Here is a 17,287-nt window from a genome sequence, read left to right on the forward strand (position 1 = left end):
AATTCAACATGCTAGCATTGTTTAAGTGTATAGCCTATACATCCTTAAGTAAATAGGAGCGGAAGGCGTTTATTGTCGCCGATAAACTGAAACATGTTTCATGAAAGACGACGCTAGAGAAAGATGCATATTTACTTAAGCCCAGTTAATCGAGCTTCCTCTGCGCTTAATTCCCAGTCATAATGAATAAACGGGCGATCTTCTGTGTTTGCTGTACGCGCGTGGACGCATCGAAATCAAAGAGAATATTTTATTAACACCATGTCGCGGGTTGCGCGTAGGGGATACGTGCAATAATGCTCACTTGTTGGTTTATAACCCATTAGCCAACCTTTGTACGCCACGCTTCTTTGCTGATATTTGAATCCATGCAAACAACAGAAAGGAGAGAGAGAGAGAGAGAGAGAAAGATCAAATCGAACATTGCATACAACTTTTGTTTGTTTGTTTCATTTGTGTAATCATTTGTTTTAATTTGTTTCCATTACTACAATTGATGTAATTTATAGTTCTATTTTATACGAAATCATAATTAAAAATAGATTTTTAAATCCGTGTAAATATCCATGAAAATAAATCGAATTGTTCAGTCAAATGCAACAATTCTCAAAAGTTTAAGACATGTAATAAAAAGTTGTGTCCAATATTTGAAGCAATGAACTTTTAGAAAAAGAGAAGTTCTAAAATGATTTAATTGAAAAAAGAAACTCATTCGCATCTCATTGATTCTCATACATTATAACAATAATTTGTCTTTTTCCATGAACATAAACTTCGATTGATAATGATTAGATATAAAAATCCATAGTAAAAAGAAAAGGAAATTATAAGCATAGATAGAGATTAAGTTAAGAAGCAGAGAGATACGTGTGTTACTGGTATGGGAAGGGAGAGAGAAAGGTGATTCGTGTCCTCTGGTGACACCCTTTGTGAAATATTCAAGACGTACTCCTTGTTCAACGCTCGAACCAGCTTAATTAGCACACGGCTAATACCTCTCCCTCACCAATGTTACCAGCCCTTATTCCTCTTTTATTCGTCTTCGTTTCATCCCCGTTTTCCCCACTTTCTACATACATTTCGATTTATCGTTTGTACTAGTTTCACATTCCACTGGCCTTTCGTTTTACGACCTTGAATATTTGAATCTAAGCATAACATTTTTAAGAAACTCATTACGAGAATAAAATGTAGAATCCATCTTATTGTTGCTAATAACTCTTTCAATATTCTTTACTGTAGATCTTGTTATTATTGAAATTATTTCATCCTCAATTTGGTTTATGATTATGGGCAATAAGACAAAATCAGTTAAGAGAATTATAACTCAAGAAACAGAACATTTTTATGGTATACATCAATATAATTATTTTTAAATATTATTTGATTCCGAATAAAGAAATATAAATGTGATCGAGAGGGAGTCAACTAATGATCGGTGATAATTACCCAATCAATTCTATCCAGGTTGTGTTTAATATTAGCTGATGCAATGTGTATCGCATGCACCGGCTAAATTATGAGAATCACCGGGGAACAGCTGCCAATCAGTGTCGCGAATATTCTCGTATCACGTTTATATGATTGCTCGGTAGACAATTCTTCCTCCGGTTATCGTCCCTTCCGTCATGCTCTTGGCCCATACCCTCTGCCGGCCGATACGTATCCATCGGTACGGCGGTGGTCCTGCGTCAACAATAATTTTCTCCGTGTTCCGGAAGACACGAGTTTATAGCGGGTGACAGCCCTCCGGAGATTAGTGCACGCATCGTCCTATTTCGATATACAAAAACCGAACAAATCGCTTTGAAAGCAGTTGCGAAATTACCGATAAATCGACTGCCGATTTTTATTCTAAATACAACGTTTGCACTATCAATTTAAATAGGAAAGATGGAAGATCATCCAGATCAAAATCACTATTTCTGAGTGGAACAAATAATTCTTTACTCCTTAGAAAACAACAGCATAGTCGAAATTGAACAGAATATTTTTTGTTGCAATTCCAAAACTTGGGTCCCTTCGAAACTCTTATAACATAACATAACATGACGAAAATGATTGTTTTTTTATATTGAAAAACTACTTCAAGTCAACCCAAGATCTGATTCGCTTCTAAAAATGGGGGACGAACTTTTGCACTGACCTAATATTTTCATTTCCTTTTTATGTTATATATTAATAGAATACGTTTCCTATATTCCCGACACATAGAATTTTCCTAAAAAATCGTTCTGCCACATATTTCTACTTTTACACAAAGCTTGACTGTTACCTCGTGACGTTATTCACTCTCACGTCATTAATAATGTATCTCTTACCGAAAGGACTCGAAACTGGAACCGTTTAGTATTATAGAGGCTGGTACTTAAGCAAATGACCTCGTGACTAACCCTCGTGACAATAATGGCCGTGGAAAGAATAAACTTGAATTTTTCACCTGGCACCCGCTCGCCGCACCGCGCACCACCGCAGTGTACCTACCCGGGGTAAAACCATCAAAGCGATTTTACCATGTCTCCCGGTTCTACGCCAATGTTTGCGAGGCCGCGGGCGAGAGAGAACTTTTTAATTGGCTACCCTTAATTAGTTAACCAGCAAAGTCTCGGTAATTATTCTGTTTCTCGCTCCGTTTCCGTACAGCCCGGTTGGCTGTCTTCATCCCACCCGCGACCGCTGCTGCTTCATCGCTTTTTCCACCCCGACCATCCCCTACATTCACGGAATCTCTCCGTGTTTTCGCTCGAGTTCTTCCTTCTCCGCCGGGCTGAGCACGGCCGACCGCGTATCAAGCGATCGTTCGTTCGTTTCCTCTATTTGCTCAACTTTATGACGAAGAAAATGTCAAAATATAGCAGGAGCTCGTGGTGCTAGCGAAATACGTTCGGCTCATCCTTTCAGAAATGCAACAAATTGATAAATTTCTCCGTTTTAGAGACAATTAATGCAAAAGTAAAATTACCTATTGTTCAGCCTCCTCAACTTTCTTTTCATCGTTTTCTACTTTTATTTGCCTTCTTAGCTTCCACCTGCTTTCTTGCTTCCATAAACAGTTTTCTCAACTTGTTTCTTCAGTTTCCTTTGCTTTCTTTCAAAGACACTGACGTACTTCAGTCTTTTATTTTAAAAACAATAATCATAACACTTATAACAATTACCGATAGAATCAAATTTAATTATTGTATTGTTTCATTACATTATTTTAATGGAATGCTTAATAAGATGTTAATAATTCATTATTCTTCATAACCGATATGTATTTTGGTTTACAGAAGGCGGCAGGCAGATCGGTCCTCACGCCTGTACAGTTTGCCAGAACATCGTTGAGGGAAACACGCAAAGCAGAGCGCTACCGCGAAGTCAAGCGTCCCAGTATGGTCTGAAGGAGGATCAGGTTGGACCTGGTGCACGCGTGTGCAATACCTGCAGATGCAAGGCTGTAAGGGGACGGTACACTGCGTGTCCCCTTCCCGGTTGCCCGAACTTGAACAATACCAGTTCTAAGACAAGAGTGAAGAGGTTGCGAGCCTTGCCCGCTAAATGGTTGGATCTGCCATCTGAAATTCGCGATCCGATTATCCAGGAGTTTCGTAAGTATTCAAATTGATTTAGAATTATTGATAAGCTGTATATTCGTGCAATATAAATTTCTGAATGAGATGCAGTGTAAATTATTATATTTTGCTATTTACCCCTTCCCCTCGTCACCTGATTTCCTCTTGCTATTTTATTTTCACCCCGAAATCTATTTCCTCAATTCTTATCAAATATCTACTCTCTGTGTAATCATTTACCTCTCAGCTATTTCACACTTCCCAAAGAGATGTTCCAGTGCTCCACATTCCTCCTGACATTCCTGACGTTCCTCTAACCAGAATATAGTTAATAATTAATGGTTTTAAATTTGTTCTTACGTTTAGAAATACCAAGTAATGCGACTAAATGCTGTTCGGCTTGCTTCAATCGAATATCACGTCGTTTGGCACCACACTTGACTGGTGGTACCGAGGTGTCCGAGGACTCGGCCGAATCCCTTGCTCGACAATGGACGGACGAGGAACTTGAACAACTGAAGAGAGCTCTTCGAGAACACGGTACTAACTGGGTGAAAGTCGCCGAGCAGATACCAGGAAAGACGAATCATCAGTGTAAAAACTATTACTTCGCTTACCGGAAAAAATTGAGCCTGGATCAGGTGGTAGCAGAATATTATCAGTCGTTGGGCGAAGAAAGGAGACCATGTTTAACGGATGAAGAAGAGAGTGGCAGCAGTACGAGTAGCTGTGACGAATTGGCAGTAAGTTGTCAATTGAATTTGTTCCCTTACTCTGCTTTCATCAACTTTTAAAAAAGAGGTTCTGCTTGTTTCATGTTAAATTGAACTAAATTGAATTATTCCAGGTTCATGATTCGAGCGATACAGCCAGCGCAGGTAGTCCAGCGAACAACTTGTCCGGTGGAACACCAGGAACGCCGGGTGCCTCGGCGTCCTCAAATCTGCCAATCTCGTTCTCGCGAACGACGGAGCAGAAACTCGCCGATAAACTGGCGGAGATCTCCGTGGTATCTTTGGTACCGCCGGTTAGCATAAGCGCATCGCAACAGTCTTCCACCAGCGGAAGTAGCAACGCTGCTTCGGCTGGCACCAGAGAAGATTACGACAGTTCCGCCACGGTAAGACCAAGTTCTTTTTATCCAGCAGCTTGTCAACAAGGGAGATGCTAAAGTAAATCACGTAATTCTTATAAAAATGCTTGAATATTATTTTGTGTGCCATTTGTACATTAGTCATAAGAAAGTAGAAATTGTTTTGAATGATTTTGAATGCCGCATTTACGTTTCGTCTTCCTTATTTTTCAATAATTTAAATATGGAAAGAAGTTTGTCACTTGATTGGGCCGTCTGATAGAGGTTCGCTGATTGTTTCAGGAGACAGCGGACGAAGGTCAGGGTGGTACCGATTTGGAGAACAACAGCGTGGTCGTCACGTTGACAACTGCCAATAATTCCACGCCGCTTCAACAGCAGCATCAGCAGCAGCAAGCGCACCAGCAGGTCCCACCGCTCACCCATTCGCCGCCATCCACCACCAATAATTCGAATCCATTAACCGTCAAGGATCTTATGCTTGGCGTAATCGAGATGCAGCTGAAACGGAATCCCAACAGCCCGGCCGGTACCACTAATCCCTCGGTACCCGTCAACACTGGAACACCGACGATATCGAGTATACTGAAGACGGATCATAGAAATGATATCACCTTTGTCAGAGAATATAAACCATCGTCTACCATGGCGAACACTAGCATGCCGCCTAGAGATACGAATTTAGCCACCTTGTCGGTGGTGTCTGGACCTCATCACGGACACCGTTCTGCTCCCAGCCCTCAACAAATTGGTAAGTTGCGATTAACAAAATTGATGGATTTCGAAAATAATATATTATGTACTATATAAAGTCTTTAGGAAACATTGGACTCCCCAGTTATCACTGAAAGTACGCATTTCTGAAAAAAATGTTAAATGAAAAAGATGTGCTAAAAGAGAGGTATTTGTCGAGGACTTTGCAATTTAAAATGGAAGCTTTCAAGAAACGGAAAGAGCACAAAATTTCACGTTCAGATATGTACCTATTCGATCTGACAAACTCATTCCTGTGAGTTGTTTAAGGTTCAGGAAATTACATACCACTAGCAAATACCCCTTTTTTAACACAACTTTTCTATTTAACATTTTTCTCAAAGATGCGTATTTTCGAAAATAACTAATGCTAAGTTTACGAAATTATGTATGAAAATTATTCTACTAGGTCAAATGCAAGCAACGATTACCCCTTGTCCACCAGCGCCGTCAAGCAGTCAGTCATCGACGCCGGATATACTCCCGAAGGAGGGGTTAGTCGTGATGCAGGTGCAACAAGCATTACGAGAAAGCACCGAGGGCACGCTCGACCTGAGCATCAAGAAACCAAGGCAGCAGCAAGAATATAATCATTCCCTGCAGACGATTCACAAGCCACCGACGGTTACCCTGTATCGGCCAGAACCTCCCCCGGGTGCTTACTACCATCCTCACGCCCACCCGGATCAAGGACGCGGCGCGAAGAGTCCCTTGGTGTACGCGTCCTCACCGCGACCTCAGGCACCTCTTACCCCCAAGATGAATAAAGTCTCCGTGCCGCCACCGCACCCAAAATTGTCGCCCAAGTTAAGCACAATCGGAACCACAAGTCATAAAGGCGGTTCCATCACGCACGGCACTCCCGTTTCCAGCGCGCGTTACGAAGGTCTCCTCAGGCAAATGACGCCGCCCGGAAACCCGGGTAATACCGGCGGAACACAGAACCAACCGGTGATCAGCGTTGCGAGTGCTGTGAACGCGTCCAACAATCAAGGGCCCAAAGAGACGGGTTCCATTACCCAGGGCACTCCCGTTCATCCCTTCGCCGTAGACAAGCGCGCACCGATGTATGACTACCACAGATCTATCAGGCACTCGCCGGTGACGACGATTCCTGGCCAAGTTCAGAGTCAACCGGGAACAGTGGTCGTGACCCACAGCAGCCAGTACAACTCGTACTCTGGGCGGCCGCCTCCTAGTTACACCATGGAGCAGCAGCTATCGTCGAGGCAGATCATTATGAACGATTACATCACCAGCCAGCAAATGCACGCCCGTAGTCGGAATAGCGGAACCTCCGACGGTGGCGGTAAGAATGAGCCGCCGTCGACGTTGTATTATACCGGTACGCCACCGCCGCCGACTCATACGCAGCCTCGGCAGGGTGTCATACAGAGGCACAATCCACAGAAACAAGTCCATTACCCGCCACCGCCGCCGGGACTAGAGGCGTTTTCCAACCTGGTGGACATTGCCGTGCAACAACCGAGTCTTCCTGTTCCTCATCCGCATGGACATCCAGCCTCCGGAAGTAGCGGCCACGAGGGCCTTGGTAAAACCATGGCGGACAGACTGTTGGCTGATCGTTATGGGGACAAGCATCGTTTGGCCATGCACCAGGATCATAGAATGGCTGTGGTTCATCATCATCAACGCGACAGGGAAAGAGAGCGAGACCTGGCTCATATGCGTGAGAAGGAGGAGTACAGATTGCAGAGGGAAAAAGAGATTCAACAACAGGAACATCGGATGGCCCAGCAAAGAGAGAAGGAAATTCAGCAGCAGGAGCATAGACTGGCTCAGCAGCAGAGGGAGAAGGATATGCAACACACTGATCATCGTCTTACCGTCCATCAGCAAAGAGAGAAGGAGATTCATCATCAAACTGCTATGACTGCATACACTGCTGCTCAACGTGAAAAGGAGCATCAAGAGCATCGTTTGGCCGTTCAGCAAAGAGAACGAGATCTGGCCCACTTGCAACAACAACAGCAACAACAGCAGCTACAGCAGCACATTCAACAGCAACAGAGAATGGAGGCCGAGAGAAGACACATGGCTCAAATGTATAGAGATCAGCAGCAGCAGCAAATGGATAGAGACAGTAGATTGATAAGCAGCGGGTTCAGTCAGTCATCGAGACATCAACAACCGCAACAATCCCAGCAACAGCAACAATCTTCTAGACAGAGCCAGCCCTCTGGTCAACAGCAAAACGAATCGGGATCTACGTTAACTGCTGCCAGCCTGATCGATGCTATTATAACGCATCAAATTAATCAGAGCGTTGAAAGCACCGGCGGTAATTCTCAGCCACAACGACCTAGCGATCGTCTTTTCCAGGTAAGTTAAACATCTTTCTAACGATATTAACTTAGCTCAAAATGCTTTTTTATCATTTTTAAAAAGTAAAAACTATTCAAAAAGTAATCAAACTAATTTTATTATCGGCATATGTAGATATCTTTTACGGTAGAATACATTTCAGGGATTTCACCGGGAAGCTCCGATAGAACCTAACGGAATGGCTCATAGTCCAGCAGGCGAAGGAAACAGCGGTAATAGCGGAGCAGGGGGTGCGCCCGGTAACGGGAGTGGGAATAAACCGATAACCCTCGGAGAGCACGTTGATCATATTGTTTCTAAGGACTATGGTCCTCCACATTCCTCGTATAGATCGTACAGCGGGTGAGTTTTCATTCGATTATAATTTTCATCATGTTTACTATTATTATATCAAAATACATTATACCATGAAGATTATCGATCAGTACAATAAGTTTATTTTCGAATAGATATCCAATCTCGGAAGATCAATGGAAAAGACGGAAAGCCAGTGAGCCCGATTCCATGAAGGCTGGGGACGAACGGCAGATAATACGAGTCACGCAACACCAGTCGCAACAGCAACAACAACAACAACAACAGCAACAGCAGCAGCAGCAGCAGCAGCAGCAGCAACAACAACAGCAGCAACACCAGCAACACCAGCACCAACACCAACAGGCAGCCTCGTCGGTAGGAAAGCAACAGTTCCACTCGGTCGAACCCGTCTCGCCTCCGGATGCGGGTACCAATCATTACGGGCGTCGTCTGTACGAAACAACCACTGCCACATCGACTTCCGGAACCCCTTCCAACAAGCCACACCTCTCGCCCCTGGATTACGTGAAGAACAAGATCGTCGAGGTGATGCGTACGTCCGAGGACGACAAGGGTGGCGGCGCGGTAGACAGGAACGGTGGGAACGTCAGTATCGGCGAGAAGGACGATAAGATCGGCGGCAACGTTGATAGTCCGTCGAGTGGAGAAATGATGGTCGACGAAACGCCGAATCAAAACCCCGCGCCACCCGCTCCGGCGCCTACGACCACCTTCTACCCGTTCAGCGCGCTAGGGGTGCACACTGGCCCACCACCAGCCCCACCCCCGCCGACTTCCGGTTCTACTTCGATAACCAAGTCCGAGCAGGTCAAAGCCGAGCCGGCACCGTTGCTTTCCGCGCAGTACGAGCCGCTCTCTGACGAGGATTGATAGTCCAATGACCTGGCGCCGTGTAGCGGTCGGCACGCTGTGAACAATGTTCTTAGGCTATTCACGCGATTCGTTTAAGCTTGACGAGAGCCTTCACCGGACGACAATTACAAGATACATACATATATCGAACGTTTCACGATTATCAATGTTCTATTTTCTTTTATTGTTTTCTCTAACGGGCTTCTCACGCCACTGCGTTCTAACTGGTCGTGTCCGATAATTTTCCTCGAGGATAATCTAAATGCCAGATGGTCTCCTCTCGACGTAGTTTCGTTTCATTCGTTCAACTTCGCTTCAATTTCTTTTTCTCTTTTTATAGGACGAAGTTTGTCACATCCCAAAACGGAGATTAATAGTACGATGTTTTTCTAAATAGAGTTTATTATTTTATAAATCGCATATTCCGTCAGTTTTAGTTTCGAGAATATCGTGCCCCGTTATTCTCGCTTCTCTCTGTGTACATGTGAACGTGATCAGCCTCCCACCACGGAAGCATTATTATTAATATTATTATTATTTTTTAAAGTTCATCGTACGCACGATACACACCAAGCGTAATTTTAATTGTTAATTGATATTTTTTTACGCATTACTTACCCTCCGCTCTAACATGTACGTAAATGTTGTGTAATTATCAGCTAGATTAAAATATATGTAATTATTTCCGTTCTCACCATCACGTTTTTTTTCCGTTTTTTAAGGAAACGCTTTTTTTTAGATAGCATTCACTTGTAATTTATCCACGTTGATGAGCAGGCACGAGGAATTTTTAACTGTAAAACGACACGACACCGTTTAATTGTACAGACGTTGTGTGTAAAATGAAATTAATATTCTGTAAAAAGTTGAAAAAGTGTCGTGATAGTTAAATTCTTTTTTAAATGTAACTCGAAATAAGATAATGAAGAAACTTTTATGAGAAGCAACAGATTGTTTTTAGTATTCTTTTTTAAACGTGTTTGAATACTCCTGAAAAGGGTGAATCTTTTTAGACGATGGGTTTCCGTATATATCTAGAAATGAAATGTTTGCATCGTGCAGAATACGTGCGATCGTTGTCGAAGCAAAATTAGAGGAAATAGAGAAAAAGCATTATCGAAGGTAATCGACCCGTGGAACGTTCAGGCTAGCCCAAGTTCACAATGGAGACGCCTTTTTGTACATAATGAATGATATATAATCGTTAAACGATGATACAACGCTAAATAAAAAAAAGGTATACAAGTTTTTATTTGGAATGAGTCTGTGATGTGAGTCTGGGACTTAAAGAAAAACGAAAAACGAAAAAAAGATAGCTTCATCTTTGGATTAACGTATACCAGTGCGACAAGAGTACACTAGCCTGGAGTATATGGATTAAATATGTGACGGCGGTCGTGCAAAAATTGCACGCACGGACAAACACACACACATACACACACACGGGGACAAAGAGGAATGCACTATCTTAACTCGAGATCACGTTTAAATGTTTTCTCCTTGGTGAAGTGGGTTTTAAACAAAACAACAAAAAAAAGTGTAATTCTAAGTGTTGTACATAGTACACAATATTAATTTCTAAGTTGAACAAGTAGGTGTATGATGGCTAGTTTAATCGTATGCTATATTGTAAGAATTATAGATTTTAGCATAAGTGACGTAGGTAGCATTTAGGGATTAGACGCCATGAGACTAGGGAAAAGATACTTCCCGGACTACGTTCTCTTATTAACGAAGAAGACAAAGGAGGAGAGAAAAAAAACGTGTGCAGGTGATTAAACCGATCAACGGCAAATGAAAACGAATGGATGCGAATTATCTTTTATTTCGAAATTCTATTATAGAAAACACGGAATGTACGCTCTGACTATCAAACAAAAGGGAAATACATAATTGCAGTTAAATGATGACGCATGTTGCGGTACGATTTACATTGTCACCTATTCGTAGCGCGCATACACGCACGGGATACACGTAACGTAATATACATCGGTTGAATATGCGTGTACGCATTACAACTTTTTATATAGCCTAAATCATTTTATATTTGTACGTGAACGCTGTTCTCATTTAGTCACGCGCGACAGTCTGATACAAGCCCTTAGTTCCCCCCTTGACGTAACAGCTTTTTTCGTCACAGCGTTCCGCTGCACCGTGATGTGATCTGACGAGTTCGTTGAACTATAGAAATAGCTGGAGTGTGAACAACTGTAAAAGTCCGTAAGAATAGAATGTTCCAAGAAACGAGATCGCCTACGGGATATCCTCTTTTTCATACTATCTGTTTCTATTCGTATTATCTTCTAATTTTGCCTACAGTGGAACCAATTGATAAAATTGTTAACCACTCGAAAATATTATCCGTACGCAATCATGTTCTGACAGATGATTTCAGAAGGACTCAAAAACATGGATTATATAACTTGAAACCATTGCTAATGCAATTTTTGTTGTCGACGCGTACCCAGCCACCTCTGTTCATATTCCAGTTGTCTTATATAGCTCAATGGATGAGTTTATTTCTACCAAAACGTGTTGCTAACAAATAATATATATGTACATATATACATATATGCATATACACAAAATATGTTACAGTGAAAGCGGATGTGGTGCAGTGAATGCGGTCTATTAAATAGTGAACGTACACCTTCGCGATTGTAAGCTCTTGCTGCTCGTCGTTAGTGAATGTTCTAATAAAATATGAAATATAATAATAAAATACTAGTACGAAGTACAGTGAACATCTAACCCGAACCAATAGCGATCGATAGGATAGATACCGCGTCCGCAATCGAGTCGAGTCTTCTCTTAAAAATAATCGATTAAATGATTAATAAGCTTTATTTCTTATCACGTTCAACTGCCTTACCGAAGATGTATACATTTACTAGTAAGTAATCTACAAAAGTATATTCACCGCACCGTCTGCTTTTACTGTAAACGCAATGCATGCATTCACATGTTCACATACCATGTATACACATGTATGCAGATTGTTTACATATGCATATACGTACTCGTGTTCTTTAGATTTCATTGCGCACTTTTGTATAACTTTCATATACTATTAATTTCAAACTAAAGCGACTTTGTTACTTCTCTGTCAGATTTATCGAGTCGAAAGTAAAGATAAACGTTCAGCACATTCCTTTTCGTTTTCATGTATGTCAATGCGGCAGATGCGTACATGGATAATTATATACTTGAAATTTAATTGCAAAATTCTCTAACGACTGATGTAATTATCTGGCATAAGAAGAAAGAAGGGGAAACGTGTAAGCGCGTGAGCATTCAAATCACACGTTGTCGATAAAACAGAATTCGATTGCAATGTGTACGTGTATAAGTGTGTACGTACGTATGTATGTATGTATGTATGTGTAGCGTGTGCGCAGGATATGTCCGAAAGTGTCTTGAAACGTATGTTACAGAAGAAATAAGATGCAGAATCTCCTTGACACAATGACAAGTCGATAAAGAATAATGAGTTTACAATTGGGAGAAGAATTTTGTCTATTGACTTTTACTTATACGTTTCTTTTTAGCGGTTTTTATCGAGGAGAAGGACAAAGAGTGAGAGAAGGCTTCGCACCTCTTTAACTCTTCAGGATTGCTCGTTCACTTTGTTCGTAAGTTGGCGTGTTAATCGCCTAAAAATGTTCGGGAATCTAATGATCGGAACGGGTCGGGTTCTTAGAAGTTTCGGTACTTCCGAGTATGACGAGATTCCCGAAAATGTTTGTCATTCTCGAAAACGTTCGGGATTCTCGAGAATGTTCCTAAGAATGTTTGATATTCCTAAAACTTTCAAGGATTCGATTACTGTTACATAACAGCGAAAATGCATTTTTCTTTCTTCAAGAATTATAGGACATTCTTACTAAATATTATTTCTTAAATTGATACCCTATTAGTTTCATTTTGCGTCGCCTACTAATAGCAGTCATCAGTTCTCGATGACCGTTTGAAGAACCAGAACCGATATCATAACTATTTTCAACTTGAACATTCTTAGATACCCCGAACACTTTCGAAAGTCTCGACATAATCGAGAAACCTGGAGATATTCGAAAAAACTGAAATTTTCGAGAACCCGGTTTCTCGTATGTGTTTGAAACGAAGAAAGGAAGAGCTTGGTAAATAGAGATCTCGTGTCGTGTAAATAATGAAACGAACACTTGGCTCATCGGTGTTTAGAAACTTTCAATGTTTTCTCAACGTGCAACATCTCCACGCCGCGATTTTTACATATTTTTAACGTAAAACGTGTAAGAAGTGCATCCACTAAATAAGCCCCGTTATTCCTTCACGCTGTCGTCTTAACTAGCATGACTGCGTCGCTCGAGCAATTATATTCAGTTAGCAATCATTACGTAGAGTCAGATTATAGTTGCCATTATTAATCATTTAGTGCAACACGCGTACCACGTGCTACTATTGCCACGGTAACTTCAGTGTTCGTTCGTGAAGTCTATGGATATTGAACACGATTAGAAGCGAATTCTTTCACCAGCCTTTTCTAAGAATAGGATACATCGCATAAAATGTAATTGATATACAAGTGTATTGTGAGAAGAACAAACTACTCTAGTATTATCGCGATAATATCTAATTCCAGTGCAAGAAGCATAGTCCTAACTAAATTATCATAGAGAATCTATTACAAGAAGAATATCAGACTCGCAGTTCTAATTAAAGAGAACTAAAAGGAATGTCTGATCACTTTGAAATCCATATTGATTAAACATTTTTTAATATTGTGGAATGAGTACCAGCTTTAAGATTTTTCTTTTTTGTACATACAAAAATTACTCAAACTTATTGATAATCAGAAATTGATTTTACGTGATGATCGAGGGCAGAAAAAGAAAACGTAAGGCATTTTTAAATCTTTGATTTACAATCGACGAATCGTGTTGTCGGAAAAATTCCAAGCTTAAATCGTACAAAATTTGTGGAATTACAATCCTTCACAATAAGTACTCGTATCTAAAATATCGGATCGAGTATTAAAAGTAAAGAGAAGAAGCGTCATCTGTAATTTTTCAACTTTACTCGTCTCGCAGTTTTTGAGCTAAAACTTATAAAAGTTCCATAAGGACACCGTGATTACGCGTGGATACTCTCAATTGAACGAATTATCGAATTCGAATTCGATTGTCGTACATGAATATTATTAGTCGTCAGACGAAGAGACTACATGTATACATACTAGGAAGTGAATAGAACGGAGTTATAACATCGAGATTACCTCTTTCGAAGTACATCCCAGTATCGCGAGATACGACAGTCAAAATGATGCTATACATAAAATAAATCTTATGCAGAAGCACATACCCAACTCGAAGATACGAATATTAACCGTTGATACGATCATTGACAGGCGTAAATAGCGTCTAGACTATTTCTATAAAGTAGAATCGGCGCGAAGATATCTATCGATAAGACGTCGTGTGTATGTAAGTATATAATTACTTGTTTGTAATTGTCGAGAGAAATGATCGATATTTAACGTTCTTTCGCGTAAGGAGTCTTGTACATAGTTAAAGAAGGAAAGGAAACGCCGAGGTACTCAGCTCCCTCCTAAAAATATTGTACTATAATGACATTAACATTAACGATAATGATAATGATAATGATAACAATGATGATGCATACCACACTGTCGCATGAAACGCGAGAGGCTAATTAAGATAAACGAAACGGGGATTCAAAGAGTGGAGAAAAAAGAGTAAAAAACGGAAATAATAATAATAATGATAATGATTAAATTTAACAAAGGTGGCTAAGAAACGATATTACCTACGAACCCGCTATTAATGCGATTAATTCAAGATAAAGATTAACTACAATTAATAGCGAGCGAGAGCATTAACACGCCTACAGTAAACTACAGGTGTAGCGTACACGATAATATTATTATCAAGACAGTTCAATGTAAATTGTTATTTTTGTTGAAATAAAAATCACCTCCGTTATAATAACGAGCACGACACCCTTTTCTGACTCTTGTCTCCGAACGCCTCGTGTTATACTCTAATCAATCGAATTCTACATACAGATTCGCAGAGCGTACATACATGAATGATTTTAAAATGTCACACAATTTCAAGTTCCTAATATTTAAATTCAAATTAAATCTGAATAATGACACCAAGCTACTTAATTTAAAAAATTAATTTTAATTGTACCAAATTCATCGTTTTATCTCTCTGTTTTACTCTACAATTTTATTTCGATATTTACTGTCTAAACGAGTATTAATTTTAAAACTATTACGAATTTGAAATCGTTGTAGTTCACTGAAATGATTCTTAAATCAATATTGAAATAGTTTTTATGAGCAGTTCTTCGTGAATCGTAAGAGTTTAAAAAACAATTCTGTATTTGTACTGGTGTGTTACATCATAATCGAACGATTTTTTTTTTTAAAACAGATGACACTATTTGATTTGAGATTACTAGTAATCTCTCCTCGGTGATTGTATGTATGTACATGCGATTTTTTTATTGATAAAAATAATACAATTACATTTAACTAAAGATATTTATATATGTATAGAAAAAATATCGCGATTGTCAATGACTGCACCTGTCCAAAATGATGATACTCATTAACAAAATAGAAACTGTTTATGAGATAAATGAAAATTCGGTGGTTATCTGTATTTTATGAACTCCGCTTTTATTTAAACCGATTATTTATAATTTATTCTGTACTATCTTGTATAAAAAAAAATGAGATTTCTATTACCGTATTGTATTTTTGTTTTGATCAGAAATGATAGAATCCACGTTTTATTAAAGTACTCTGATGAAGTGATTCGAGCAACACTTGCAGTTCTTCCCGTAGGTGAGAAGATTTTTCAGCTGCTTGCTGAATTCACTCATGGTCTGTGCGAGAGAAGAAGAACAATTATATTATTAAGAATACATATTACCCCGTTTCACCACCGTAAGTGTGGAATTTCGCAAAATTCAGAAATTCGTTTTTGATATTCTTATAAAGTGACATTTTGGTACCAAAACCAGTTTGGCATATCGTGAGGTTTAAGAGATATTGCAAATGTTAATTACTATTGGCTCAAAGGGAACTTTTAAGAAATTACAATCATTATCATATAATGTTCATCCATAAAATATAATTAGACATTTTTTATTCAGCATCTGATATTTATTACAAAACTTAGATGAGGTACTTAATACATAATAAACACTTGCACGCGAAAAACCATACAAATGCAATTAACGAATAGAGTTGAGGTTTTTCGACAGAAGTTCTTCGTTATCCAATATGAAGTTGTGCGATAGTGATCGGTTTTGTTCGTTACAAGAATTTACCTTGCCTCTTGAGATCGACACATTACAACTAGCACGCCACGTGTGTTATTTCACGTCTTTTAAATTCTTAAGCTAACAATTTTTCTGAACTTGTGCTCATGTTTTTCGTTTGTTACAAGGAACATTTGAAAATATAAAAATAGATGTTTCACGTACACAATTATATCGTTCGACATGGTGTTCCCATTTTCTGCGTGCTTAAACGGTACCTTACATCCTACAATTAAATAGGCAAGTACTATACATATACGTAACAACGAAATAGTTGACGTGACTACAAATAGTGAGAAAAAAGAGAATTATAAAAGTAAAAAGAAAAAAGTAAATCGGAGGCTTTCTGTTCGATGAAACTAAAACTGAATAACTGCAATCTCTATGCGCAGAAAAATTAATTTAAATAGTAGCAAAATCATAATATACTCCGTGCGTGAAAAACGAAACTTAAGTAATTATTACAATTAGTATCTGTTTACTTGAAGATAACAATTACATAATTGTTAATACTAATACTATTATTCCATAACTTCATTATATGGATCATTATATGGATTCATGGATACTATTTTATACTAATTAATTAATATTGACGTTCTTTCTTCATACTTTAAAGTTGATATACTGTATTCCTAAATAAATATTAGAAATTCAATATGGACATACCGAAGTTCGGTTTTAATTTTAAAAGGCACTTGTAAATTTTCTTATCGACTTCCCGAATTTGTAAAAGGCCCATCACACATCTTACACATAGTTCTTTTTAAGGCATTAGTAGTTTGCAGATCAGGTACATAAGATAGTGAATTATAAATAGATAATACAATGGAGTGCAGTAACTTGTCATACAAGTATCATCGATATTTTTTCGAACAATAGTTTTACTGCGATAATATTTACTTAACGCGTACAATTAAAAGAAACAGAAGTTGTTTCTTCGAACAATAAAATATTACTGCAATATATTTTGCAATACTGATATTCATTGCACGATTCAAGAGAATTGTATGTTCACTTCACGTCTGTTATTAGG

General features: G+C 39.3%; 1 protein-coding gene across 6 annotated transcripts in view; it reads left to right on the top strand.

Moving 5' to 3' along the window:
* The window catches only part of Smr (nuclear receptor corepressor smrter), a 57,663-nt gene extending 42,754 nt beyond the window's left edge, over positions 1 to 14,909 (top strand). For 4 of the 6 annotated variants that reach the window (XM_026816291.1, XM_026816298.1, XM_026816302.1 and 1 more), the window contains 7 exons: positions 3,273 to 3,590; positions 3,921 to 4,297; positions 4,402 to 4,674; positions 4,930 to 5,398; positions 5,810 to 7,743; positions 7,889 to 8,088; positions 8,196 to 14,900. In XM_026816291.1, coding sequence (XP_026672092.1) covers positions 3,273 to 3,590; positions 3,921 to 4,297; positions 4,402 to 4,674; positions 4,930 to 5,398; positions 5,810 to 7,743; positions 7,889 to 8,088; positions 8,196 to 8,934 — 4,310 coding nt within the window. In that variant the 3' untranslated portion in view covers positions 8,935 to 14,900. Of the gene's footprint in view, positions 1 to 3,272; positions 3,591 to 3,920; positions 4,298 to 4,401; positions 4,675 to 4,929; positions 5,399 to 5,809; positions 7,744 to 7,888; positions 8,089 to 8,195 lie in introns of all 6 variants that reach the window. The other 2 variants (XM_026816310.1, XM_026816294.1) reach the window with 2 other exon arrangements.
* Positions 14,910 to 17,287: the final 2,378 nt, after the last annotated feature.

The sequence above is a fragment of the Ceratina calcarata genome, unplaced genomic scaffold (assembly GCF_001652005.2).
Source record: "Ceratina calcarata isolate Rehan_Ccalc_2016 unplaced genomic scaffold, ASM165200v1 scaffold127.2, whole genome shotgun sequence".
Lineage (NCBI taxonomy): Eukaryota > Metazoa > Arthropoda > Insecta > Hymenoptera > Apidae > Ceratina > Ceratina calcarata.